The sequence below is a fragment of the Mobula birostris genome, chromosome 1 (genome assembly GCF_030028105.1).
Source record: "Mobula birostris isolate sMobBir1 chromosome 1, sMobBir1.hap1, whole genome shotgun sequence".
NCBI classification, from domain to species: Eukaryota; Metazoa; Chordata; class Chondrichthyes; order Myliobatiformes; family Myliobatidae; genus Mobula; species Mobula birostris.
Genome location: NC_092370.1, coordinates 203,234,950 through 203,262,566, shown reverse-complemented (window position 1 = coordinate 203,262,566; position 27,617 = coordinate 203,234,950). Strand labels below are relative to the sequence as shown.

Here is a 27,617-nt window from a genome sequence, read left to right as displayed (position 1 = left end):
ATACTTGAAGGACAACTTACTGATTACGCTAGTCCCTTGAATTTAACCAAAGATAGAAGTTTTCACAGCAGCCTAGGACTACGCAACAAGATAACAACCAAGGAACGAATCCGCAATGGATAGGTTCGTGAACTTCAATTTAAAAATCATGGATCTCTGTTGCATCCAATAAACATTCCCCATCAACAAATACATGTCTCTAATGTTCCAAAAACATTAACAAGTGTCAGTAAACACTATAAAATGGCTATATATTACAATATCAGCTAACAAAGTACTTCTATCGAACAGACCGATAGGTACAAACGGTGATGGGTTTCGAAATCATTAGGTGCAGCTGCGTGAACAAAGACTGCTCTCTAATGCAGAAGCGCACTGCAGGGAACCACTTGACACAAGTGGTCTGGAAACTGGGTACATTTTTTATTACAGACAATGACGGGCTCTTCACTGAGCACATGTCTACAGAAGTACTTGTTTGAAAATATTTGAAATGGGGCCTTGGGCTGACCTCATGGTTAACTGCAGACAATGAGGACTGAGTGTACAGATAGTGCATCCACAACCAAGACAGCATGGCTTGAGCAGCAGTTGTACTTGTTGTACTTGGGTCACCTGCAACTGCAATTTGAAAGTGGAATAGTGACTTTCAATGGCCAGAGTATTGATCGCATTTTTGACAGGTATAACACAACTTCAATGATAAAATACTTAGCAAGCCAGGCAACATCTGTGTAGGAAGAAACAGATTTAATGGTTCAGGTCACCAACCATAAGGGATCCTAGTTGTCCATCTTGGTGTAAACCACAATTTTCTCTCCTATTGAACTGTTGGAAAGACTTGGGCTAGAGACTCTGAGCACCAGAAAGTGGAATGTGTTTCATTCATGGTAAAAGGAAAATGAATGAGGCAATAAATATTATCCATTAATTCCTCCTTCAGATGAAAGGAAACTTTTAAAGCCCATGGCATGCAAATAGTGGCTGAATCATGAACAGGCAGAAAATGGTTCTGTCAAAGCCCTGTTTGATTAATTGAATTCAATATTTTGAAATCCAAGCATATGTAATAAAATCCATGTACACTATATGCACAGGTTGGGAGGAGGATTATAATCTGCAATATCAAAGGAAACTATAAAAATGTAATAATAAAAGAAGGCAATGTGAATGTATAAATTTGATTAGGGTGTAGAAATTGAAATTTGGTCATGTAGACAGGATGAATTATTTCAGAGATCGCTGCTACTGATGGTACCTGGGGGGGATCATTTAATTAACACTGCAGGACAGCACTGATTACATAGATGGCTCATCCAAGGTGCCCCACAGATCTGTTCACTGTTCAGGTGTCTCATTTTAGAAGATTACAAAACTGGAAAGCATACAACCAAGATTTACTGGTTTGAGGTTATAAAAATTAATGCTTCTCAGTAGAAGAGTGTTGAAAATTGGAAACATTTTGGCAGGTTGTAAAATAGGTGGGTGAAATACAGAATGAAAACTATCACGAGCAGAAGGATAGCAAGTCACACTAAGTGGCGTGACAGTGGGGTGACTGCTGGAGCCTCTGGTTTATCATTTATAAAATACAGTATATTACTTGGATGAAGGGCACAAAGATATGGCTGCTACATTTGCTGATGACAACGATAGGTAGGTTAAGCAAGTTGTGAAGATGATGTAGGGAGACTGGAAAGTGACATAGGAAACATGAGCAGGCATAGATTAGACAAAGGTAATATGTGAAGTGTAAAATTTTCTCTTTTGGCAGGAGAAATGAAAATACAGATCGACCTTCACTAATCCGACTACCTGTAATCCGGTTCCTTCGATAATCCGCACTGATTTCAAATTTTCCGCGCAACTGTAATTTCAAATTTTCCAGGCCACCGTACCAATCTGCTGCGCATTGTTTTGGTTGCGCTAGATCTGTTCACATGTGGGCGCGCTCTTGTAAGCACAGACAAGCGATTCCTGCTTGTTTTCCTGCATTTATTAATATCATTTGTGTGAGGCACAGCCGCCCGGCATCTGCCCGTCTCACCCGCCAGTGGCGGGGGAAGCTGGCACGCGCTGGGTCGGTCCGCCTTCTCACACGCCTGCTGGTAGTTGCGCCCTGCCGTCTGGCATCACCCGGCCGGTGCTCCATTCTCTTCTGCCTACGACCTCAGATCAGACGTGGCGACCCACTGAACTTAAGCATATTACTAAGCGGAGGAAAAGAAACTAACAAGGATTCCCTCAGTAACTGCAAGTGTAATGTAGTCTTTGGGGTAACTGCAAGTCTATGTCTTTGCTATCGCTTAGCTCACGCTTGAGCGCTGTTAGCAGGTGCGCTTTACTTTTTGCCGGTGGGGAGGGGGATTGTTGCTCACTGCCGCTTACACACGGGAGGGAGGGGAGCTGGGGGGGGGGAGCTTAGGGGTTCTACCATATAACTGTCATTCATTCTTTGGGGCACTCTGTTTTCGTAGATGGTTGCAAAGGAAAAGCATTTCAAGATGTATATTGTATACATTTCTCTGACATTAAATGAACCTTTGAATCCTTTGCTATTTTAACGGTATGATGAGGCAGTTAGCTATTGCTTAATGTGATCCTTCTGTAATTCAGCATCTTCAGTAATCTGGCACTTCTCAGGTCCCAATGGTGCCGGATTAGTGAAGGTCGACCTGTAGTATATTTCGTAAGTGAGAGATTGTACCGCTCTGTGACGTGAAGGGATCTAGTTACCCTAGCATACCATGCACAAAGTCTGGTATGCAGACACAGAAAGTAACTGTGAGAGATAGCAGAATATTATTGTTTATTGCAGCAGAGTTGAATAATTACACTTCAGTTACACAGGGCACTAGTGATACAGGGGATTGGTATCTTTGTTTAAGAAAGGTTATTTTTGTTTTGGAAGCAATTTAGATAAGGCTTAATTGGAATGGGCAGATTTTATGACTTGGAAGCAATTTTGATAAGGCTTAATTGGAATGGACAGATTGTCTTTTGAAGGAAGATTGACCAAACTAGGTTTTATCTGCTGGAGTTTAAATAGATTCACAGTCTCACACAGCATGGAAACAGATCCTTTGGCCAGTTTGTCTCTGCCAAACAAGATGATTAAATTAATTATCTAATCTAATTTGATCTGCCTACATTTGGCTTGTGTCCCTCAACACCTTCCCCATCTAAGTACCTGTCCAAACACCTTTTAAGCATTGTAATTGTACCTGCCTCTCCCACCCTCTCTATCAGTTTGTTCCATATACCCACCACTCTGTGTGGTAAAACTTGCCCATCAAATCCCCCTTCACAAATTTCTTTGAGGTAATGTGCATCCTTTGATTCCATGTAATAAATAACTGGAATTCTCAAGCTGAGCAGCATTTAAACCTTCAAATACACACAGAATCAAGTAACTAACAGCAGCAGTTACAGTTCCACTCTCCCCTAGCTTGAAGTGGCACTTAAGCAGCAATTCCTTTAATCACTCTGCATCAGAAGAGCTACTTATAATGAAGGAATCATCCGTGTTAATCAGAGACCCAGTGTTAGCAGAATGTGATCATGTCATGGTGCAGGTTGTGTGTCTTTTTCAAACAAACCAAGCGTTGATCCTATAACACCCATTTCAGAAAAAAAAATTTACAATGTGTTGTTAATTTATGTTTCCAAATAAAATATACTTGCTTGCACTCAGATAAGGTGTTTAGGTGCTGTAAGTAACTAAGAAAGGAAAGGCAGCAGGTCCTGATGAATTAGTAATAGAACAAATTATCACCCTTGAAGATTATGGAATCGAAAAACTTACTGATTTAATCAATGACGTTTATGAGACTGGAATAATACCAGAAGAGATGAAAAAAAAATCAGTATTTATCACTCTTTCTGAGAAAGCTGGAGCAATAGAATGTGAATTACACAGGACCATAAATTTAATGAGTCACATCACCAAGATACTTCCAAGAATTTTGACGACAAGAGCTAACAGTAACATACAAGCTGAAATAGGTAAAGAACAATGTGGTTTTGTGAAAGACAAAGGTACAAGAAACGCAATATTGATGTTAAGGATACTATCGGAACGAGCTATTCAAGTGCAAGAAGATTGTTTGTTTTATCGACTACACAAAAGCATTTGATGAAGTGAAGCACAATAAGTTATTTGAAATATTACAGGAAACCCTAGATCTAGATTCAAAAGATCTCCACCTAATCAGAAATCTGTACTGGGAACAAACTGCCACTGTAAGAATAGATGGGAGAAGTGAGTCAGTTTATGAAAATCAAGAGAGGCGTTAGACAAGAGTGTGTTTTCTCCCCTGATTTATTTAGTGTGTACAGTGAAACAATATTACAAAAAATAAGAGACATCTTGGGAATCAAAGTTGACGGTGAAAACATCAATAATTTCAGATATGCAGATGACACTGTTAATTGTGAGTATGGAGGAAGAACTACAAAACTTAATTGATATAATTGTTGAAGAAAGTGCAAAAATGGGTCTATCAATTACAAAAAGACAGACTGTATGGTGATATTCAAAAAGGAGAATCCTATCTGCAGGCTGAGAATAAATGGGGAAGACATAAAACAAGTACAGAACTTTTGCTACTTAGGAAACTGGGTGACATCAGATGGCAGGTGCGACATGGACATCAGAAGAAGAATGGGGATGGCAAAAGACACCTTTACAAGAATGAAGAGTATACTGACTAATACTAAACTAGGCAAGACAACCCACCTCAGGGTACTGAAATGTTATGTTTATCCAGTTATGTTATCTGGCTCAGAATGTTGGACAATATCTAGTAACATGAGAAAAAAGAATTGAAGCAGCAGGGATGTGGTTTTTGAGGAGGATGCAAAGAATATCATGGACGAAACGAATATCTAAGGACGATGTCATGAACAGAGCAAACACAAAAAGAGAAATAATGTATGAGATCATGAAAAGGCAACGTAACTTCATTGGACATGTGATTAGGAAAGAGGAGTTAGAATGCACGGTTATTATGGGAAGAAAGCAAGATGAAGACAAAGACAAATGATGATGGAGACAACAGCCAGAGAACTGGAAATGAATACCAATGAATTAATCCACTTGACCGGAAACAGGAGTGTGTGGGCCATGGCAGTCAAAGCTCAAACTGGGCACGGCACCTGATGATGAATGTACTCTGTTTTGATCTTCCCAATACCCGACCTTGTGGAAGGTCTAACTGCAAATGCTGCACTTTGTCGAATAGATGATTTCATTCTGACAACACTGCATATGAAAATCTGTAAGCTTGAAACAGAGTGCACGTGTTGAAGATGTGTTTGATGTAGTTTTCTTGTCATCTTTTTGTCCACTTACCTAGTTCTTGATAACTGTCATCCCCTGAGAAATTCCCTTCAATGGTAGTCGACAAGATAAAGATCAATGCCTCTTTAAATTGTTCAAAATGCACCTGAAAAACAGGATGGAAACAAAAAAGGTATTAAATTGATAATTTAAAAACAATCGCATATTTAAATATGGACCGAGAATGGCACAAAATGATGGGATGCATAAAGGCCATCTCTACCTCCTCTTTCCTCACTGTTCAAGTTTCCCATGCAATTACATCCCCCAAAATGAAGTCCACAGTTTGTAATTTGGTGGCATGTTCCTTTGGAGAGACAGGTGAAAATCACAGGAAAAGGAGCTGGTCACCATCGGCAAGATGAAAACAATAATTGCACACTTTTAAAACTTAATTTTTAAAAGGCGGAAATAATTTTGACAAGCATCTTACTGTAAATGTTCTACAACTTGAATTTTCTGTCTAATAGAGCTTCTGTTGGCGGTTTTAAGCGATTTCATAAGGATGAAAGGCTAATAAAGTGCCAACCAGTTTAGAATAATTTCAGACAAGTCATTTTGAAATTAAAATTATGTTTATGTACAAGTGAGCAGTTGTGGGTTGTATTTCAAAGGATGTGCTGGCATTGGAGGGGGAGCAAAAGGAGATTTTTGAGAATTATCCTGGGAATAAAAGAATTAACATGAGCTTTATTTGTTGGCCCTGTGCCTGTTCTTGCTGGAACTTAGAAGAATGAGGGAGCATCCCATTGAAACCTACTGATTATTGAAAGGCCTGGATAAATGGAGTGGATGTGGAGAGGAGTTTCCAATTGCAGGAAAGTCTAGTATAATTAAAGAGGGTACAGCCTCAGAATAGAAAGACGATACTTTAGAACAGAGATGAGGAGGACTTTCTTCTGCTAGAAAGTGGTGATGCTGTGGAATTCATTGCCACAGATGACTGTGGAAGCCAAGTCATTGGGCATATTTAAAGTGGAGGTTGATAGGTTCTTGATTAGTAAGGGTGTCACAGGTTATAGGGCGAAGTCAGGAGAATGGGGTTGAGAGGGATAATACATATGTCATGATCAAATGGCAGAACAGATGTGGTGGGCCAAATGACTCAATTCTGCTTCTATGTCTTAATGCCTTATTATCGAAGTTGTTTGTTAATATTACTGTTAAAACATCACTGCTTGCAGTTTCTTAACCATTAGGTTATGAAATAGCAAGTGCACAATCAGTAGTTTCTTTTTGAGCCATGAAGTATTTAGTTCAGTGAACACTGGCTTTTGAGAAGCCAATTTCTAAGAACTATGCTGATAACTTTCATAACAACAGCTTAGGTAGCTTATGCAATTTATTTTTGTGCAGTGTTGTTATGACACTAACACTTGAAAAGATCACAATGCAGCATTCAATACTGACCAACAGAAATCTACATACTTAAATAAGGAATCTAGAAAGCTAAAAGAGGCAAAAAGCACAGCAGATGGTGATATCTCGAGCAAAAACACCAAATACTAGGGAACTCACTGGGTCAATATCCTACTGACCAGTGGAGTTTGTCCAGAAGTTTGATTTCTGTTCTGTGAAAGCTAAAGGCTGCAATAAATACATCATTCCTTTCAGGATAAGGTATGTTGTTAAAGACAGTGATTGTTCTCAAGTCAGAATATTCTTTTATTCCTTAAAATTCCACTCAGGCACTTTAAGTACAGTACAATAAATTAAATTCAAGACATGCTCTAAAAGAGTTCTAAATTGAATTCCAAAATAATGTGAACAGTGAAATTAATATTTTGTATAACATTCAGTGGAAATTAGAAAAATTATTATTCAGATGTCATTTAATACAGACTATAAAGACAAATCTTAATTGAATTTCATTTACAACAGTTTGCTCTGAATGAATTTAGTGCATAATAGAAAACTGAAGTCAGTATTCTGCTTGACAATGATTCTTTAGCAATTCCAATACCAATTTAAAATGAGTACCTCTCCATCACATCATTGGCCTGAAATCCTAGAAAGTTTATCCCTGAAGTTGCAGTTGACTACTGTGCAGAACAAGTTATTCAAATATGTTAATAAAGTGAAAGTGGACTTTATTGTCTTAAAAGTAAAATGCAAATTCCCCTGGCACACAGCATCAGTTTTTAATGTTGCAGACAGTTTGATTTATTTTAACAACTTGGATCAAAGATTGATTTTGCCACAAGAATTAAAATAGATTTAGAATGAGGTTTATTATTACTGAATTGAGTGATCTGAGAGAATCAGGGACAGAAGCAAGTGTAGTGACTGTGACCAAAGAGAAAGTGCTTGGGAAGCTGAAAGATCTGCAGGTAGATAAGTTGACTGAACCAGTAGGATTACATCCCAGGGTTCTGAAAGAGATAGCTGAAGATATTGGGGAGGTATTGGTAGTGACCTTTTACTAATCACTAGATTCTGGAATGGTTCTGGAAGACTAGAAAATTCAGAAATTACACTCCACTCCAAGAAGAGAGGGAGGCAAAAAACATAGGAAATTATAGGCCAGTTAGTCTGACTTCAGTAGGTGGCCAGATGCTGAAGTCCATTATCAAGGATGAGATTTCAGGGTACTTGGAGGCCTGTGATAAAAATAGGCTCAAGTCGTCATCATTTCCTTAAGGGGAAATCTTACCTGTCAAATCTATTAGAATTCTTTGAGGAAGTAACAGGCAGGATAAAGAAAGGAAAGTCAATGGATGTTGCTTACTTGGATCTTCAGAAGACCTTTGACAAGGATTTACACACAAGTGTGCGGATGATACAAATATAGGTGAAGGGATGGGTGGTATTTAGGAAGCAGGGAGTCTCCTTGGTTTAGGAAAATGGGCAAAGAAATTGCAGATGGAATACAATGTAGGGAAGTGTATGGTCATGCACTTTGGTAGAAGGAAAACGGTGTAGACTTATTTCTAACTGGGGAGCGAATTCAGAAATTAGAGGTGCAAAAGAACTTGTACGTCCTGCTGCAGGATTCCTTTAACTTGCAGGTTGAGTTGGTAGTAAGGAAGGCAAATGCAGTGTTAGCATTCATTTTGAGGGGATTAGTCATCATGCAATGCTGGGGCTTTACAAGGCATTGGTCAGATCACATTTGGAGTATTTTGAGCAGTTTTGGACCCCAAATCTAAAGATGGATTTGCTGGCATTGGAGAGGGTCCAAAGATGATTTATGAGAATGATCCCAACAAAGAAAGGGTAAATGTACAAGGAGTGTTTAAAGGCCCTAGGCTTGTACTTGCTGGACTTCAGAGGAATGGGGAGGGGAACTCACTGAAAACTACTGTACACTGAAATGTTGGATTGAGTGGAAGTGGAGAGAATGTTACTGATAGTGAGAAGAGTCTAGGAACACAGGGCATAGCCTCAGAATAGAGGGACGTCCCTTTAGGCCAGAGGATGGTAAATCTGTGGAATTCATCACCACAGACTGCTGTGCAGGCCAAGTCATTAGGTATACCTAAATTAAGGGTGACAGAGGTTATGGGGAAAAGGAAGGAGAATGAGCTTGAGGGGGAAAATAAATCAGCCATGATCGAGTGGTGGAGCAGATGCACTGGGGTGACTGCCCTTATTCTGCCTCTTTCTTCTGGTGACACTTGTTGATAGCTGATACCTCTACCAAGACCAAACACACTTATCTTCCCCCATTACAGTGGCAAAAATAAACTACTGTCACTCAGTTACTTCTTTCAAATACAACACATGCAATGCATTAACAGAAATAACACAAACCTGACAAAGTGATGAATCAGTTGAAGTTTGTTAAGAACTGCAACAAATTTGCATTGCTTAGAGGTACTAAGCGCATACTGAACTAGGATGTATACCATCCTATGATAGCTTATGGCACTGGAAAACAACTGCTCCAGTAACCACATGAGAAAGTTCACCTCCAAGTGCAGTACTTAAATTAAAGTATATCATTAGATCTCTCCGTTATAAGAGTAGCACTCTTTTAAATTGCTACCTCATGGCAGACACAACATTACAGAACATATAATGAATACAACAATTCTAGGTTCCAGCATGTGTTCCACAGAGTATTAGAACTTCCTTAATGGAGTTTAACAGTTCAGTTAATCATGGGCTAGGCTTTTAATCTAGGTTACGGACTGTTAACAAGGTCAATCAACAGAACACAGCCCATGACAACAAATCACTGATCCAATCTTCTTTAGCGACAACAGCAGATGTTGCGTGACCACGGAAAAGAAAATTCTTGAGCAGTATGCCCTTCCCACTGAAAAGGAATACCTATTGTTGGTCAAAATCAGCCCATCTCCCGGGCTTTGCAGTGCATAATTCTGTGTATTCACTGCATAATGTATTCATCCAGTGCCTGCTTGACCAAAATGTGGGCCTGCCCAGCAGCAAGAGCAGCTGCATGGTGACAGATGGCTCCTCCTTCAACCGGGAACAATTTCAGTAGCATTATTTCAAAATAAACCACACACACGGTAAAGGGTCTGGTTAAGGGGAAACATGCAGAATTTTAAAAAACATATCTTTGCACTTATTTACAGTTACTGGGTTTTGAACACACCGCAGGGTACATTCGAATTCCATTGAAAATATCAAAAATAGTTTTGGGAATTACTCGTGTGTATAAACGTACTCAGCACAAGGGATATGCCCAAGCATACCTGCTCCTGACCGCCAAGCGGCTGATTCCAACTCTAAAGCACAACAACGTGCAGGTCACTCAAAACATGATAGGCAATTCCACAGCCAAACAGATTTAACAAAGGCTCGTATGTGCACAGCCAAGAGTGTATTGAAGTGTCAAACGTGATTTTTATTTATGGTTAAATACTTTGTGACCTTATTAACCCGATTATTAATGAGAATGTCTTAAATGTCAACTAGCAAGAGTTTATTTTAATCCTAGCATATTATTCCTGTATCTCATATGCTACTTTTGAGAGGAAAAAAAAGAGCAAGACAGCACTTTTGCCAGGGTTACAATCTGAATCCCATGAATAAAAGAACAGATTTGAGAAGCAGCTAAGCCTTCTTTTGAAGGCTATAACTTCCACCTGGCTTTTTATTGCCTTTTTGTAATTCTTTTTCCCAGTGAGCCAGCTGTTAATGGGGGTTGGGATTTTATGGGAGCAGCTGTCCCCTCAGATATGCCACAATTCTGCCAATGACATTGGAACACCTTGCAATCTGTAAAAAAGACTCAGATAGATATTATTGACTGCAACTAAAGCAGAAACCTTCAAAAGGTCATTTGCTAATCTGGCCTCATTCTGATTGAAGGGGACTATCTTCCTTGCACTTAATGTAAATATTTGCTTCAAAAACTTCTCTGCAAAATTTGTTGAAACTAATACTTTGTTATTCATTTTTGAAATAGAATACATCAGAGAATCCAAATCTTCCATTTCAAAGTGTCTGAAAAGTAACAGCTCTGTATCTGGCACCAACAGAGCAAGTGCCGGCATGAACACCATATCTGAAGAATTCGTTGTGCAACCCGGATCTATTTGCAAAAGTAAAATCCTCGCAAGCACTGTCTCTGGGTACAAGAAGTATTAAGCAGTGAACTTGTGGCTGTCAGAGAAAAATCAGGAAAGAACACAACCAGGTCTTAGGATGATGGCGCCTAACGGTGACTCCTTTGCTTGTAACTTCAGAAACAGCTCTATTTCTATCTTTGATACCTCTTCTTTCCCCCCCTTTCAAAGTTCCTTTGAAGACCCTGACCTGGAGTTACACACTGACTCGGTTCTTTGCGGAAATGGGACCCGCTCTCAGGGCCTCTCAACTGGCCGCTTTTTGATATGCTAAGGATGCGGCCTGGAAAACTAGCGCACCTTCAGGGTGCTGGATTTTCGTGGCTCTGCAGGTGAGCAGATTCAAGGCCGGTGCCGCCGCCTGATGCGTCGTGGGAGACGGAAGATCATACACAGTGAGTTAGCTGCACGCCCAGAGACCCAAGTTCTTTGGGCACAGAGCTTGGAAAAACTGACGCAACAGAATTTTAACACCATAAGTCAACAAGTTGTTTTGATATGTCTCCCCTCGCGATGTGAAACAGGGACACCTCCCACCCCCATTAGGGAGAGAGAGCCTGTGGCATGTTGAATTACTGGGTGAATGAGTAGTCTTTAGGGTACTACAAGTCTGTGTCTTTACTGATGCTTTGCTGCATGATTGAGTGCTCAGTGGGGGGTGCTGATGCTTTTTTTGCTGGTGGGGTGGTCGCTGCTATGATGCTGCTTATGTGTGGGAGGGGGAAATGGGGGGGTCTTTGGTATTCTAACATTTAACTGCCATTCATTCTTTGGGGCACTTCTCTGTTTTTGTGGATGTTTGTGAAGAAAAAGAATTTCAAGATGTACATTGTGTACATTTCCCTGACATTAAATGTACCTATTGAAGTCAGAAGAGCCATCTGGATATCAGTAGGCTAACCTCTTCACTTCCCTTTCTCCCTATCCCTCAAGTATATTTTATGTGAGGGGTAAGGAAAATGCAATATTTTTACTATTTTAAAATTATTAATCTGATGAATAACACCGGTTTCCATTAAATATTTAGACCATAAAACATAGGAGCAGATTTAGGTCATTTGGCCCATCGAGTCTGCTCTGACATTTCATTCTGGCAGATCCATTTCCCTCTCGTGCCCTCTCCCCATAACCTTTCATGCCCTGACTAATCATGAGCCTATCACCCTCCACCTTAAACACACCCAGTCACTTGGCCTCCACAGCCACCAGTGATAATGAATTCCAGGGATTTGGCACCCACTGGCTAAAGAAATTCCTCATCTCCATTTTAAATGGCTATTCCTCTAATCTGATGCTGGGTCCTCTGGTCCTTGACTCCCCACCAAAGGGAACATGCTCTCAACATCTACTCTATCTAGGCTTTTCAACATTTAATAGGTTTCAATGATATCCCCCTCATTCTCCTAAATTCCAGCAAGTAAAGGCCCAAAGTAATCAACTGCTCCTCATATGACAAGCCCTTCATTCTCAGGATCATTCTCGTGGACCTCTTCTGAAACCTCTCTCCAATGTCAGTATGTGCTTTCTCAGATAAGGGCCTAAAACTGCTCACAGTATTCCAAGTGAGATCTTACCAGAGCCTTATAAAGCCTCTGCACTAAATCCTTGTTCTTATAATCTAGTCCTCTTGGAATGAATGCTAACATTGCATTTGCCTTCCTCACCACAGACTGAACCTGTAAATTAACTTTTAGGGAATTCTGCACAAGGACTTCTAAGTCCCTTTGCACCTTGGATTTTGAATTTTCTACGTTTAGAAAATAACCTCTGCTTTTATTTCTTCTACCAAAGTGCATGACCATACATTTCCCAACTTTGAATTCCATCTGCCACTTTTTTGCCCATTCCCCTAATCTGTCTAAGTCCTTCTACACACTACCTGCCCCTCCATCTACCTTCATATTATCTACAAACTGCCACAAAGTCATCAATTTCATCGTCCGAATCATTGACATTCAACGTAAAAAGAAGCTGTCCCAACAGAGACCACGGTAGAATACCACTACTCACCCATAGCCAACCAGAAAATGATCCCTTTGTTCCCACTTTTGCCAATTAGCCAATGCTCTATAGATGCTAGCACCTTTCCTGTAATACCATAGGCTCTCATCTTGTTAAACAGCCTCATATGTGGCACCTTGTCAAAGCCTTCTGAAAATCCAAGTACACAACATCCACTAATTCTCTTTTGTTATTTCCTGCTTAATATTTCCTCAAAGAATTCCAATAGATTGGTCAGGCAAGATTTTCCCATTAAGGAAACCATCCTGACTATGGCCCATTTCATCTTCTGCCTCCAAGTACTTGGAAACCACATCCTTCACAATCAACTCCAACATCATTCCAACCACTGAGGTCAGGCTAACTGGCCTAGAATTTCCTTTATTCTGCCTCTCTCCCTTCTTGAAGAGTGGAGTGACATTTGGAATTTTCCAGTCCTCCTGAACCACGCTGGAATCTATTGATTCTTGAATGATTATTATTAATGCCTCCATAATCACTTCAGGTACCTCTTTCAGAACCCTGGGGTGCAGTCAATCTGGTCCAAGTGACTTAATTACCTTCAGACCTTTCAGTTTCCCCAAGCACCTTCTCACTAGTAATAGAAACTGCACTCCTGCCCCACTGAAACTCTTGAACTTCCAGAATATTAAGAGTAGTTCCCATGGTAAAGACTAATGCAAAATACCATTCAGTCCATCCGCCATTTCCTTGCTCTGCATTACTACCTCTCTAGCATCACTTTACAGCATCCAATATCTACTCTCCCCTCTCTTTTATTCATCTGAAAAAAATGTTTGGTACCATCTTTGATATTGTCTATCTTACCTTCATATTTCATCTTTTCCCCGTTATGGCTTTTCCTTATGGATTTGTTAGTTGCCTCTGCTTCCCAATCCTCTAACTTCCCATTAATTTTTGCTCTATAATATGTCCTCTCTTTTGCTTTGCTGCTGACTTTGACTTCCCTTGTCAGCCATGTCTTTGCCCATTCAATCATCCTACATTAAAATACTATTTCTTCTTTGGGATGCATCTATCCTGCGCCTTCCAAAATGCTCTCAGAAACTCCAGCCATTGCTGCTCTGCTGTCATTCCTGATGATGTCCCCTTCCAATCAACTTTGGCCAACTCCTCTCTCACACCTCTAATTCCCCTTACTCCACTGTAATACTGATATATCCAGCTTTAGCTTCTCCCACTCAAATTGCAGGGTGAATTACTACAATTATGATTTATCATTGCTTAGAACACTAAAATGTCATTCATATTTAGCATTGCTGATCTCCAGTTCTATCCACGAGGTTGCTATCAATCTTGTGCTTCAATTAAAACAAGTAGAATGATTCAATCCAAGATCAAGTAGAAATATGGTGCATAGTAATGATTAATAAATTGATACAGGATTTCTGCATAACACAGTAGATTTTTCATTATGCCAGCAGCACATGTAGCACATATAACATGAAAAATAGGAGATCATGAAAAAACTATTCATATTAAACAAATATTTGAAAGAAAGAAATCAGCTGCTGATACAAAACTATTAAGCAAACAAGCTCATCATAACTATGAGGGAAATTGCTCATACTTTTACTTTCAAATCGAGATTCAAACATAATTTATATATTTTCTGAACATCTTCAATGGTAGAAAAGTAGTTATTTATAGCTACATTTTTATAAACAAAACATTAAAAATGCAATTTGATGCTGGAGTGAAGCCAGCAGCATTCAGGAAATTTTTAAGAGATTAACTTACTAATTTATAGGTAGCTCCGCTCCAGAAATTTAAAATACACTAATTCAATCTAATGTTGTACACACCAGTACATTCCTGACTTGCAGCAGGCATAAGGTGAAAAAGTTTTGGAAAATCAGTTAATGAGTCATTTATAGTAGGATTAATTTTCTTTGAATTATTCTTGTAGCCAGATTATTGTTATACCTGGTCCAGTTACATTTCAGGTCAATGATGGTTGGAAAACTTGCTGATGGCATTGCTGTAGTTAGTCCACTGAGAAGCAGTGAACCTCTCTTTCTGTGGATTGGTCGTTAACAAAGTGGAGTTGTTGGACATACCAGTGTGTCAGGGCGTACAGGGAAGTAAGGAGAGGGGAAACATGGTGTGGATCTAGTGGGCCAGATAGCCTCCAATGACTTAATATGCAACTTGTATTGGAACTCTCACTGCACTGGAGCAATACAACAATCATTACCTCTGCAAAATCTTCGAAACTATTTGAAGAATAGGTGAACTAATGTCAGTGTTCTTTTTCAAACTAACTAACACAAAGGTCTGACCTTAACCAACAAACACTAGTGGATGGGCCACATTCTCTGCATACTTACCAACTGACTTCAAGCAGCCAGACTTCGAAGTCTATCATGGCAAGTCATTTCCAGGAAGAAAGAACTTTGAGGACATTCTCAGAATATCCTTATAAATGGAGAATCGGAATATTAATGTCACTTTTCCAGGATACAGTGAAAAACCTTAGTTTGGATGCCATCCATAAAGATGATTTCAAAACGCATGTACTTTGAGGTAGTACAAGGGAAAAGCACTAACATAATGAAAAATATAAAGTTGTAGTTACAGAGAAGGAAGTACTGTGCAGATAGACTAGGTGAGAGAGCCATGATTAGCTATGTTGTGTTGTTAAGCTTCATCTGTTCGAGAGTCTAACAACAGCAGAATAGAAGCTGTCACTGACCCACCTGGTGCATGCTTTCAAGCTTTTGTTTCCTCTACCCAGTGGGGAAGGAACAGTTAAAATGAGAAAGTCCAGGCTGAGAGTCTTTGATTACCCCAACTGCTTTTTCTGAGGCAGCATGGTGGAAAAAGATTCCAAGGGAACGAGGATAGCTTTCATGAGGGATTGATTATGTCCCAACTCCCTGCAATTTCTTACAATCTTGGCCAGAACAATTGCCATACCAGGCTGTGATGCATCTGGATAAGTTGCTTTCTGGGGTGCACCAATAAAATTTGGTGAGGATCAGTGGGGACATGTGTTCTGATGAAGTAGGGGTGCTGATATGCTTTCTTGGCCATAGCATGGTTAGAGCCGGATGAAATATTGGTGAGGTTTATATCTAGGAAATTGAAGGTCTTGATCATCTCCGCCTCAAAACCATTCGAACATTTGGGGACATGTGCACGGCCCTGCTTCCTGATTCCTTAATAATTGCTGACATTGAAGGAAAGGTTGTTGTCAATACACCATAACACTAGACTTCTTGTCTTCCTTCCTATATTCTGACTCATCGTTGTGGGATTGGGCCCATTATGATGGGGTCATTTGTGAAACTGTGAATGGAGTTAAGCACATTTTGACCATGCATTCATGAATAAATATGATACAAAGTAGGGGGTTGAGAAGGCAGCATTTTGGGTCACTTGTGTTTTGGTTAATAGTGGCAGAGGTGTCACTAAACTCTCTTTACTGTTTGTGTCTGTCTGTTCGGAAGACACGGTTCCATTTGCCAAAAAGGTAACTCATGGAAATGCTTGGCCCAAGGCCTGTCAAAATGTGAAGAGACATCTGGAAAGGTGCTGAAAGCTTAGAATCTCTCCTACATGGACATGGAGGCCTAGGGCAAGCAGCAGAAACAGCCAAGAGCTCAATCAAACCCAGAACCCTGCTGCACGTCACCTGTCTCAACGTCTCACTGGCCAGGTCAGAATGCACAGACGTGCAGTGAAAGCACGCCATTCTCAGCCCTGAGAGACTGATGGCTTCAATGTTAATTGCTATTTATCAGTCTAGTCCTGATCACTGCCCACATCTTGTTTCATTGAGATAAGGATGGTCTTTTATCTGAGGAACTGCAAATTGGAATTCAATTGTGCAATCAATAATTAACCCCTCCAGTGCTAACTTTTGAAGGAGATTAAAGTCACTTATATAGCTGGACCCCAATACTATGCTGAGGAACCAGTGCCATGGCTGGGGGAATGGAAACCAGGAGATTAAATCTATTTGCATAATCCTTCTGTGGGAGGGGTTCTGCATTCTTCCTCTTACTTGCCATTATTTTTAGCATGACAAATGTCAAGTTGAATTCAAAATGCCTGTAGTATGTCTGAAAGTTCACATCTAAATGGTTGAGTTCAGAGAAGTAATCTGTTTATTTTCAACTCCCCAAAGTCTTCATTGATAACTGTGACCAAGGGTATTTGTCAATTTATGTGTATTGAAGATTTTGCAACAAAAACTATAGTGAGGTTTGCAAATAGGACAGTATATGCAATGCTTATGTATTTAGAATATTATTTCTTTGAATGTAGCTGTTAATGCAAAGCTAGGTTAGTGGTAACTGGGCTAAGGAAAACAGAACAAATATGTCCTTTACTCTAAACATTTATCATTTCAATTCCCTTGTGATCTCACCTGATGCTCCAGCCAAGTAAGGCTACGTCCACACTAGACCAGAGAAATCCGTAACTGAAGCTTTTTCTCTTTGTTTTGACCCTCCATCCACACTGATACGGTGTCTTCCTCCCCCGAAAACAGAGCTTTTCTAAAACACTCTCCAGAGTGTTTAAAATCTGAAAATGCTGATTGGGCAGAGTAGTGTGGATGGGGTAAACGGCTAATTTAAAAAATACCGTCATGAACAAATAGTGGCAGCAGCGCATTTCGTTGTTTTCTTGAACGCATCCTCCAACACCACAACAATATCTAACAACAGATGTGTAACAGCCTAATGTAATATTGTATGGAAATACAAGGTAACACTGATGCAGACATGTTTTACACATTTAACAAGGTGCTTTATCAATGTATTGCTTGTGCAAACATTCAATAGATGCAGTTGTCACTTTTGCCCAGTAACTCATTTTATTGAACATGTTAAATACAGCAAAATAATACACAAAGACATGGCAAAGGTAAAGGCAAACAAATGAGGTAACAGCAAATTTCACTTTTGCCCAGTAACAAGCCTTATTGCATTTAGTTGTAGCTGTTGTCCCTTTCATCGATGAAGAGACTATGGCTGTAGGAAATGTTTCTGGACAAATGCGCACCAAGTCTTTCGTTTGGCAATTTCCTTTTAAGTTTTTCTCATCTGTAACTGGACAAACCAAGTATACCGTTTCCTCTTCGCTTGTTTTCTGTGTGACCTGCGCATGCCCAGCAGGAGGAGATTTGCCCAGATACCCATTTTAACGTAGACAGAGGTATTTTCAAAAACGTCTGGTGCGGATACCTAACCGGTTTTTACGCGAAACCAGCATTTTCAAAATTATCCGGTCTAATGTGGACGTAGCCTAAGTAACCAGTTGGTAGAGGCAATGGTGTACGTGGGTGATTGGGTTGTGATGGTTAGGTCAAACATGCAGATTGAAGATAACTTGCTTCCATTTTGATTTTATGGTTCTGAGGTGGTCTCCAGTTACCCTGGGCTCCTTGCCATTAATCAAGAACTTGTCCTACGAAGCCCATCTGATAGCTAGTATGCAACACCTCTCATATTAAAATACACAACACATAGGCAACTTCCAGTGCACCATATGATGGTCAGAGAATGGAATGACAGCATTTTCAGTAACATTGCTTGGCAAGTCAGATGCTTTTGGCATTAACATTGCTCATCTTGGATAAGACTGTGGTTCCCCCATTGACCTCATCAACCACCTCACAAAGCACAAAATCAAAATGGAAGCAAGTTATCTTTAAACCCGAGGGACTGCCTGAGAAATGTAGCTTGATCAAAAGGGCAAACACGAAGAAATCTGCAGATGCTGGAAATTCAAGCAACACACACAAAATGCTGGTGGGACGGGGCCAGGCAGCATCTATAGGAAGAGGTACAGTCAATGTTTCGGGCCAAGACCCTTTGTCAGTCCCGAGTTGCCCGATCAAAAGGGGTCATCTTTTGACTAATAGAGTACAATTCACAACTTGAGTCTGTAGAATTGTGAGTTCAAGCATATCGCTAAGGATTTAGAGTTTCTCTTTGTGTAAGCATGGAAATGAATGTTATTTGCTGAATATATTGCCTTTCAGATAAAATGTTAACTGATCATCACACACAATCACCATCCGTTAATCCTGGAAAGACCCATATACAAGCACAGGATAAACCTCAATGGCAGAAGAGTTTGGTCAGAAGTCAAACATCTTGTTGTAACGTGCTACATCTTGCTTACGTAACATATGCAAACTTATTAGATACACACGATGGGAGCTATTTGGATGAAGCACTGCAGAATTGGTAGAACTTGTAAATAAATAACATGCATATCTTCAAACTCTGCTGCACATTCAAGGAGCTCAAGTGTTGCAAACCATGAGTTGGTTATGTGTTGAAGTCCACATAGTTGGTGCACTTCCAGCATTAGGTATGTGACTAGGTACAGTATGTCAATACATAACCTAGTATTAAATGTCAGACTTCAAGCACAAAAGGCCAAACAATGATGGTTCTTTAACCCTCGGTGTTCCTTTGACTAATAGTGAATGAATGCTGAGAGGATTAAGATGTGCAGTGTTGTTTACAGAAATATGGTGCAGGTAGCTTTTTGTTTATGATGATATCCAGCAGAATCTCCATAGTGATGAGCGGCTTGGTTAACCTCACCCGAGCACTGAATCATGGACTCATGTCACAGTCGTTCACTGGATTTCACATTTGACCAAATGGAACTATTTCTTCAACTTACATTTGTGAATTGAAACAAATGTACTACAAGAGGCAAACAAAAATGAAAAACAAAAGGCAACTTCCTGCCTTTCATAGTGCATTTTAAAAAAATCTGGAATAGCAGCGACTGCAGCAAATTACTTACAATAGCAAATAGATAATTATGAGCACAGGGGAAAAGGATAAAAATACACAAAAGGACTACCCAATTGACCATGAGCAAACCATTCAATTAAGGATTTATGCAAATTATTCTGTACCTTCAAAGGCTCCTTAAACAGGTGAAGCATTAATACCAATGTGTGTTTTGCATACAGATCCCTCACAAGCGCTAAGGCGACTTCTACAATGGGATCAGCTTTAGGGACTTTGGATGCTCAAAAGGCCTTTCGTAAAGTAGCTCTGCCATTATAGAGATAGCAGGGGAAACCAGCCAGATCTCAGATCAATGGAGATGATCGAATTACACAATGGAAAGAATTGCCCTGGTAGAAAGGTGGATCAAAGCTTTAGTCAAGGGGTGTGTTTTGGTGTTAGGGCGAGTTGTCAGGGGGAGTGGGGGAGGTAGTTACTGGGATATTTGTGTGCTGTTGGAAGTTAGGGGCGTCATTGATATTGGAAAGGGAGTGTCTCTGATACAGGAGGGGATTTGAAGACTCACTAGAATTAGCAGTGAGGACTATGTTTAAAAGTCATTAAAGAATTTAGCAATAAGATCATTGAGGTATCAAACTCCACGGACAAGGTGTTGTAGCTGGCCTTGAATTTACATTTGTTTCTGCTGGTGTGCCCTGTGCAGATTGCAAGCTATGTACATGCCAGTACCATAGTGTGAACACATATGGAATTCTGAAAGGAATTTAGCAGCCTCCCAGAACAATGCAGTTTGGGTTAAGGAATTGATTCTGATTCAAGACGTTGAAATACAAAAGGATTTCTTGTTATTAGAGATCCCATTTACCCTATAAAATGTTTATTGGAGAAATGTAGTGTAAAGTGATTTTTCCAAGGTGTCAATGTTTTAATAAATAGACCTATTAAGGCACAAATCATGCACAAAACTAATTTTACCCAGATAGAATTGCAGTAGGAAATATTTCTGAACAAAATCATATTCACTGAGAAACTGGATCAAGCACTTCTGCTGACATTTTCCTAACATCAGTGGTGTACATAACAAAGTCACAAGCTGTGCGCCGCACGTTCCCCCCATTGCTGCTTTGGACTTTCTCTGTGCACCTCTGACCCATGTTGAAACCTCTGAGCACAATATGCTGAAGTTTGCCATAAGCTTAAAGCACCAACACTGTGACATCAATGTCATCCACATAGCATCTGCCAGTCTGAGTTTTCAGTGGCTGGGATAATGACATCTACATCCGTGATGCTCCCGTCCCCATTCAGGGGTTTTGTTCAGATCTGAGCCGCAGGGTAATCACCAGCCCTGTGATCACCACATACCTTGCACTGGCTGGCAGCTTCTCACAGCGTGCGAGATGATCCAGGCAGACCATGCTGTGAGGGTTGCCCAGACACACGACATCAGTGTCCCAGCGCTCTTCAGTTTTCCTCCATCTCCTTGGCAACCTTTGCTGCAGCTGTTCTGCAGCTGCACGAGACCACCTCTTTACATTCTGAAATATTTCCCTGTGATCAGCATGGCAAAAGGCATGGAAATATGAACAAGTCCCATTGGGAAACTCTCAACACTCACTTTAGAGCAGCGCGTTATCTGCAAACTGCCAGACAGCTTCCAGTCTCAGGCTTTTTGACAGGAAATCTGTTCATTTTGCTAAGGCTGTCAATCAGGAAATTTCTTCTGTTCAATACACTGAATTAAAGTGAAATTTGATTAATGTGAGAAATCCAACTGCTGTAAACAGAATCAAGCCATTCTAAAAGTGTAAGGCTATATTCTGCCAGTTTTGCTCCAGAATCATTGTTGCTGGCAGCCTCATGGCTACTGTGGTAAAGTCTGCATGAGACAAAGCAGTATCATTCACAGCATCGGAAGTTCACTTCCTCAGCCTTCCATCTCTGTCAGAGTGACCACTGATCTTTCATCAACTAATTAGAGTTCCCACCCATTGTCATGTGTGACTGACACCCCCACCTCCTCCTCATCACAGGATCTCCTTCCTCCATGACTCTGCTTAATTTTAAAGCACACCTGAAAAATGGGCAAAAGTACTTGAAGTTTTTTTGTGTGACTGTACTACTGCAGGACTCTACCGCTTCGTGACATTTAAGTAGATAAATGCAGCAAGAACATTAACAGACTTGTTGTGAATAAATAAATGTCACCTCACACAAGTGTCAGTATTCAAGCTTCAGTTTTTAAAAACACAATAAAAGATAACATTTTCCCAGTAATGTGTCTTTCCTTGCCATCTGCTGCTGTGTTCTCTGTGGAGTTTGAAATGTACAAACAACATACGTGCAGGAATTCAAAATCACCTCAAATACAGATCTGCAGTCCAAATAATTATCGAGTCAGCAACGAAATTTAGAATATCTCACTTTAAAAATGAAGGCTTAGAGTTGCGAGTGGGGTAGTAACATTGGAATATCACAAATGGTGATAAAAATATTAACTTACTGTAAGCTGTTGCACTGAACTTTCATACCATCATGGTACAATGCAGGCAGCAAATTCTTAGTCGCCTTTACTGCTGCAGATACATTTTGACTGCCCACACTTCTAGTGCTCTCTAGAGTAGGGCTGCCACATAATTAGAGGTTTTTCATTTAGTTAAAGTGCAACATGTTCCATTTTTGAGCAGTGGTCTCATTAATCACTCAGCAGAGCTCGCTATTTCTCAAATAAACAAACAAGGAATCCGGCCCTTCATTAATGTATTCCCCTCACTCTCATTTGTCGCCATAGTTTGAGATTTATTTGCCTGTAATACTTTGAACAACAATATAATGCGTTTAACATCTACCGTAACCTAAACATTTCCTCCTGAAAAAAAATTGTATATTTGGGATGATCTATCAATGTGCAAAGGCTGCGGATAAATTACTACACACAAAATCTTGTGGACTGTTTCTACAAACAGAGATTTTACCCAAGGTCTCATACAGAAAGCTTTTGTTTGCGAAGGCCTTCTGAAACCGGCTTTCTATTGTTGCATTCAAACACCCTAGGTCAGGATCATGTGTAGAAAATACAATGCACGGGGTTTTCTGATGATGATGACGTCGACTCAGGCCTGAGAGGCCAGCATCGGGCATTTTCATGCCTTACAAGGCGCTGTTCGAAAGGCTGTGTGGGGCGCCACTCGTCGCACAGACATTTCGCAGTATTATTTTACCAGGCCGAGTTGCGATCTCGACATCAACCCGGCGCGGATGGAGAGTGCGCACGGGGGCGGTCGGTCACTGGATCGAACTCGGGAACCTCCGTTCTCCAGCCCGGCGCTGATCTCACTGTGCCACCAGCCAACCAAATATGTTTTCTGAACACAAATATTCTTCTTTCTGATGAAGGCATCACTCCATTCTCTTGTTACCATAAATACAAATGTTAATGTGCCACAATGGCATAATACAGACTTGTAACACATCTTATGTCCAAATTCAGCTATGAGTGTAGAGTAACTAACCTTAAACAGCATTGTCATTTTGTGACTATGTGTATCAATCATCTTTCCTTCACTGGACTACTAGTTCAGATAAACAATGGACTAACTTTTTTTGACAACTGATTTGTATTGAAAAGTCAGTAACGAACCAACATATTTCATGACAATCTCCAACAAAGGTAAACCTGGCACTTCATGAGGTCTGTCATCTTCCTTGCATGAGATAGTAGCCTTTTGTTTTGATCAGGCTACCATGTCAAAAGCCCTGCTAAAATCTATATACAGTAGGCTACGTAAATATACTGTCCTCATCAACCTTCCTTGATACCTCACAAAACAATTCAATCAAGTTGGTACAAAGTAACATTCTCATAGCAATCCTATGCTAATAGTGCCTTTCTAAATGAAGGTTTAAGCAGTCCGTTGGAAAAATTTACATTAATTTGGCCACTACCGAAGGTAAACCAAGTTCATCTGTTCCTCTCCGTTTTAAACAAGGTCAGCTGTCCATCAAAAACAAAATTAACAATAATAAAGCCATAGAACAAAGATGATCAATATCACCAACAACAGCACATTACTTCCTGGGCTTAATGCATTCTGTACTTGTTTGGTCACCAACTACCCCGACAGTCTGCATAATAAAAAACTCCCCTCACTCCAGATATTCTCTTCTCTCCCCTCTTCCATCGGGCAGAAGGTAAACAAGCCTGAAAGCACCTATCAACCAGGCTCAAGGACAACTTCTACCTTGCTGTTAAAAGACCTTTGAATAACACTAGATGTCTTGGCCTCACAATCTACCTCATTATATTCTTGCACCTTTTTGTACACTTTCTCTGTAGCTGCTAAACTTTATTCTGCATTCTGTTATTATTTTACCTTGACTACCTCAAAGAACTATGGAATGATTTGATGTCTATGAACAATATGCAAGGCCACCTCAGTACGTGACAAAAATAAGCCAATCTCATTTCCTCTGGCATCATTAGTGTAAACAAGGAGGACTGAAGATTGTAGCCACAGCTTACATACCTCCCTCTTCTGCTCCTGTTAGTAGGCTGGGATACATTTATTTTGGATCTGGTGAATGGCAAGCTCCTGAAACTTCTTTCTCAAAGCATATTCCATCTGTAATTCCACACTCTCTAACTTACTGCAATATCACAACAATCCCTCAAATGAAAGTTTTCCCAAATGTCTCCACATGTTGCATGTCCTAAACAGACCTTGCAACTTTCTTAGTTATTGTCTCGCCACCCAAAGAGCTACGGCCCTGACCTTTTCTTTGTAGGAACACCTTTGGCCTGAGATAGGCTTACCATTGAGAAGTTCTTTCCGGTCCACTTTTCGTAAATTAGTTTTTATCTTTGTCACATTGGTTTTACTTTCATTTAGAACCATTTTGATCACTATGTTAAATATAACTGAATTAGGAAATCTCCCACAAGAAAAGTGCTCTCCAAATCAATGACATGCTTTTATTTGTAGGTTCTGATATGGCTGATGAGGCCTGTGTGGATCAGTGGGTTATTTGAGAAGATGTGCTCTTTCCTCATATCCTCATGTGATGCTACTGAGAAGTTGGAATGTTTACTGACTTCCTGAATACTTCTCCAAAACTAAGCAGTCACATACGGGGGTTTTGATGACTTTGTTTCTTAACCAAATAAAATGTGAGAATATCATTGAGGCATTTTCTCAGTTCTGGAAAACTCTTCTGGCATTGGAGTTCAGAGCAGCAAATTAATTTTGTGCTGCCAGTGGCAGCCCTGTGTTGAATGTGACCTACACTGGAATTGGCTCAGAGTTGAACAGAGCTTTGATGTTGGTGTTGCTGGTCTCAAGGAGTAAGTGGACATTGATCTGCTCATTTTGCTCTGGGTTTGAAGGATTTTGCAGAGAGAAAATTGGTGGTACTTTCAAAGTGCTTTCAGTACCTGCTGCAAGTCTTTCTCAGCCCTGAAGCATCCAGAAGGACAAGAATTCAGTATTTTGTGTCAAATTTGAAGTAATGGATTTCAAACTTTTTTTTTCTTACCCCAATTGGCAAATTGGAGCAGTGGAAAGTTCTGCCTTTAGTTTCATTTTAAGTGAGGAGTGATATGGAAAGCAGATGCAGGTGTTCCAGGATATCAGAACAGATCTGGATTTTTAGGGGAAGAGGGTTGTGTGGTGGGGGTAGTTAGTAGAGAAACTTGGTTTTCTTGATGTTAAGTGTGAGGCCTATTCTCCTGGAAACTTCAATTTAAGTTTTAGACTTTTAATGTGCACTTGATGCAAGTTGATGAACTCCACCCAATCTATGATTTTTACAACTTTACATCCCTCATCTGTTCGGTCCTCAGCTGTTTTCACTTCAGAGAAAACAAACCAAGTCCATTCAACCTCGCCTCATAACTGAAGTCTTTCAATCCGGGCAATTTCCTCATTAAACTCCTGTGTATGTTCTCCAGTGCAACATCATCCTTCCCATGGTTTGATGCTTAGAACTGTACATTATATTCCAAGTGTAATGTAGGCAGTGCTTTGTAAAATAGCAATATAATGTCTTAACTTTCATATTGTGCCTTCTACACCAACCTATCTGCTTGCATTTCAGGTCTTGAGTTTTTAGGATTCCCTGTTCTGCAACATTCCTTGGTGCCCTAGCATTTACTGTACATGTCCTACCGGTTTGACTTCTCAAAATGCATTACCGCACATTCGTCAAGATTAAATTCCATCTGCCAGGGGCTTGCTTAATTTTGATCTGGTCTACATCTTACTGTAGTATTGTACAATCTTCCTTGCTATCCACAATATCACCAATTGTCATGTCATTCACAAACTTTCTAATTGTACCTATGACACTTACATCCAAGTCATTAAAATATGTTATGGATAACAAAAGTCCCAGCAATAATACACGCAGGTCACAGAACTTCAATTAGAAGGGCATCCTTCAACGACTACCTTACGACCAAGCCAAATTTGAATCTGATTAACCGAGACACATTAGATCCAATGTGCAGCTTTCCTTCTGAACCAGCCCACCACACTGACCTTGTCAACTGGCTTACTAGTATGTGACAGCATGGAGCCAAGGACACTCACATCACAAACAGCCTAGGTCGATGAGATAATTGCAGTGTTACTTCCAACAAATGCCGCCAGACCGTCTCTCTTTTGATAAACTTTCCTCCAGTCTTGCCTCTTTACAGATTGTGTCCTAGGACGTCGGAGCTGAAAGTTTTAACATTATCGGAGGAGGAGCACACTTGTTTGGGCTCTTTCCATTCACCAGTTCTTTAGGTCACATTTCTTTTTGTTGGATTGCAGTCTTCGATTGCCTGAGCAACTGCTTTCTTTTTTCCTGAGTGACCACGGCAACAGTGGACTTGTCACTAGCAATGCCAAATGGCTATCAAGGATAGGTGGTCAGACTCTTCCTTGTTGGAGACAATCAGGCACGTTTGTGGTCTGATTTTATATGTTATTCAGATCTTGCAGGCATGGACTGCTTCACTTGCACCATCCATCACAATACGATGGACTAATTTAGGTTCTGCTCATTAAGTAATCATCCAGCAACCTCAAGTATATTACACTGTTTTCAGTAAATATATTGTAGTAATGATGATAAACATAAACATCGAAAATAAGAGGTAAGAAAAATAACATAGCTTCATCTTGTGCCATTTGAGATAGATCATGATAAGGAAGGAAGTGCAAAGCTTCACCAGTAATGTACTCATTTTGAGATGGTAATCTGATCGGGTCAGCTGTAGGAACAGCTTGTCATAATGATGCTGTCACTCCAGACACAAAATGCGCTCTTACCCTGCCAGAGAGATCTTCCTGAAGGAGAGTCTGCAGCAGCACTGGAGCAACTTCCTGTAACTGCAGCATATGACAGAGGTCAGTCAGCTCCTCGCGGCCCAGTGACCCACAGCCAATGGTATCGAAGCTGTCAAACACCTCCTTCAGCCTCGCCTCATACTTATCTTGCTCTACTTCATCCATCCCATAGCACACGACGGGCTACACCTGCTAAAAGATGAAACAAAACCGTTAGCCAAACCTCCCTGAAAAGAAAAAGGGGAATATTTAGTATTCATGTGCTGTGGGAATCAAAGGGCAGGTGGTTCATTCATGACAAAAACTAGAGTTAAATGGGGGCAGGGGGGAGGCAAGTAACAGAATGCAGAAAGCAAAGCAGAAACAGCAGGAAAAGATTTAAAGAGATTTACTCAGACTAGCAGACTGTAGGAAATCCTTTTATCAGAATGATGATGAGTCTTCAACTTGAACTCCATTTCACCTTTTACCAATACTGCCTGAGCTGCTGAGTGCTTTGAGCATCTTTGTTCTTACTTCCTACATGTGCACTTAAAAAAAAATCTTCAGCCATAGAGGGAGGGGTGGAGAGAGAGAGGGGGTAGTGTTGTTTGTGTTCCATAAGCTTAGTGCTGGGAACACAACTGCTCACCATTCACATCAGACATTTGCATGC

At 40.3% G+C, this 27,617-nt stretch overlaps 1 protein-coding gene across 4 annotated transcripts in view; it reads right to left on the bottom strand.

Annotated features, from left to right (window-relative positions):
• Positions 1-27,617, bottom strand: part of nin (ninein (GSK3B interacting protein)) — a 157,737-nt gene that overhangs the window by 110,960 nt on the left and 19,160 nt on the right. For 3 of the 4 annotated variants that reach the window (XR_011887335.1, XM_072269274.1, XM_072269285.1), the window contains exons 2-3: positions 26,945-27,154; positions 5,354-5,447 (exon numbers count right to left, since the gene is read on the bottom strand). Coding sequence is in view for 3 of the 4 variants with exons in the window: in XM_072269274.1 (XP_072125375.1) it covers positions 5,354-5,447; positions 26,945-27,127 (277 nt within the window). In the remaining variant the exon portion in view is untranslated. The remainder of the gene's footprint in view (positions 1-5,353; positions 5,448-26,944; positions 27,155-27,617) is intronic. The other variant, XM_072269279.1, reaches the window with a different exon arrangement.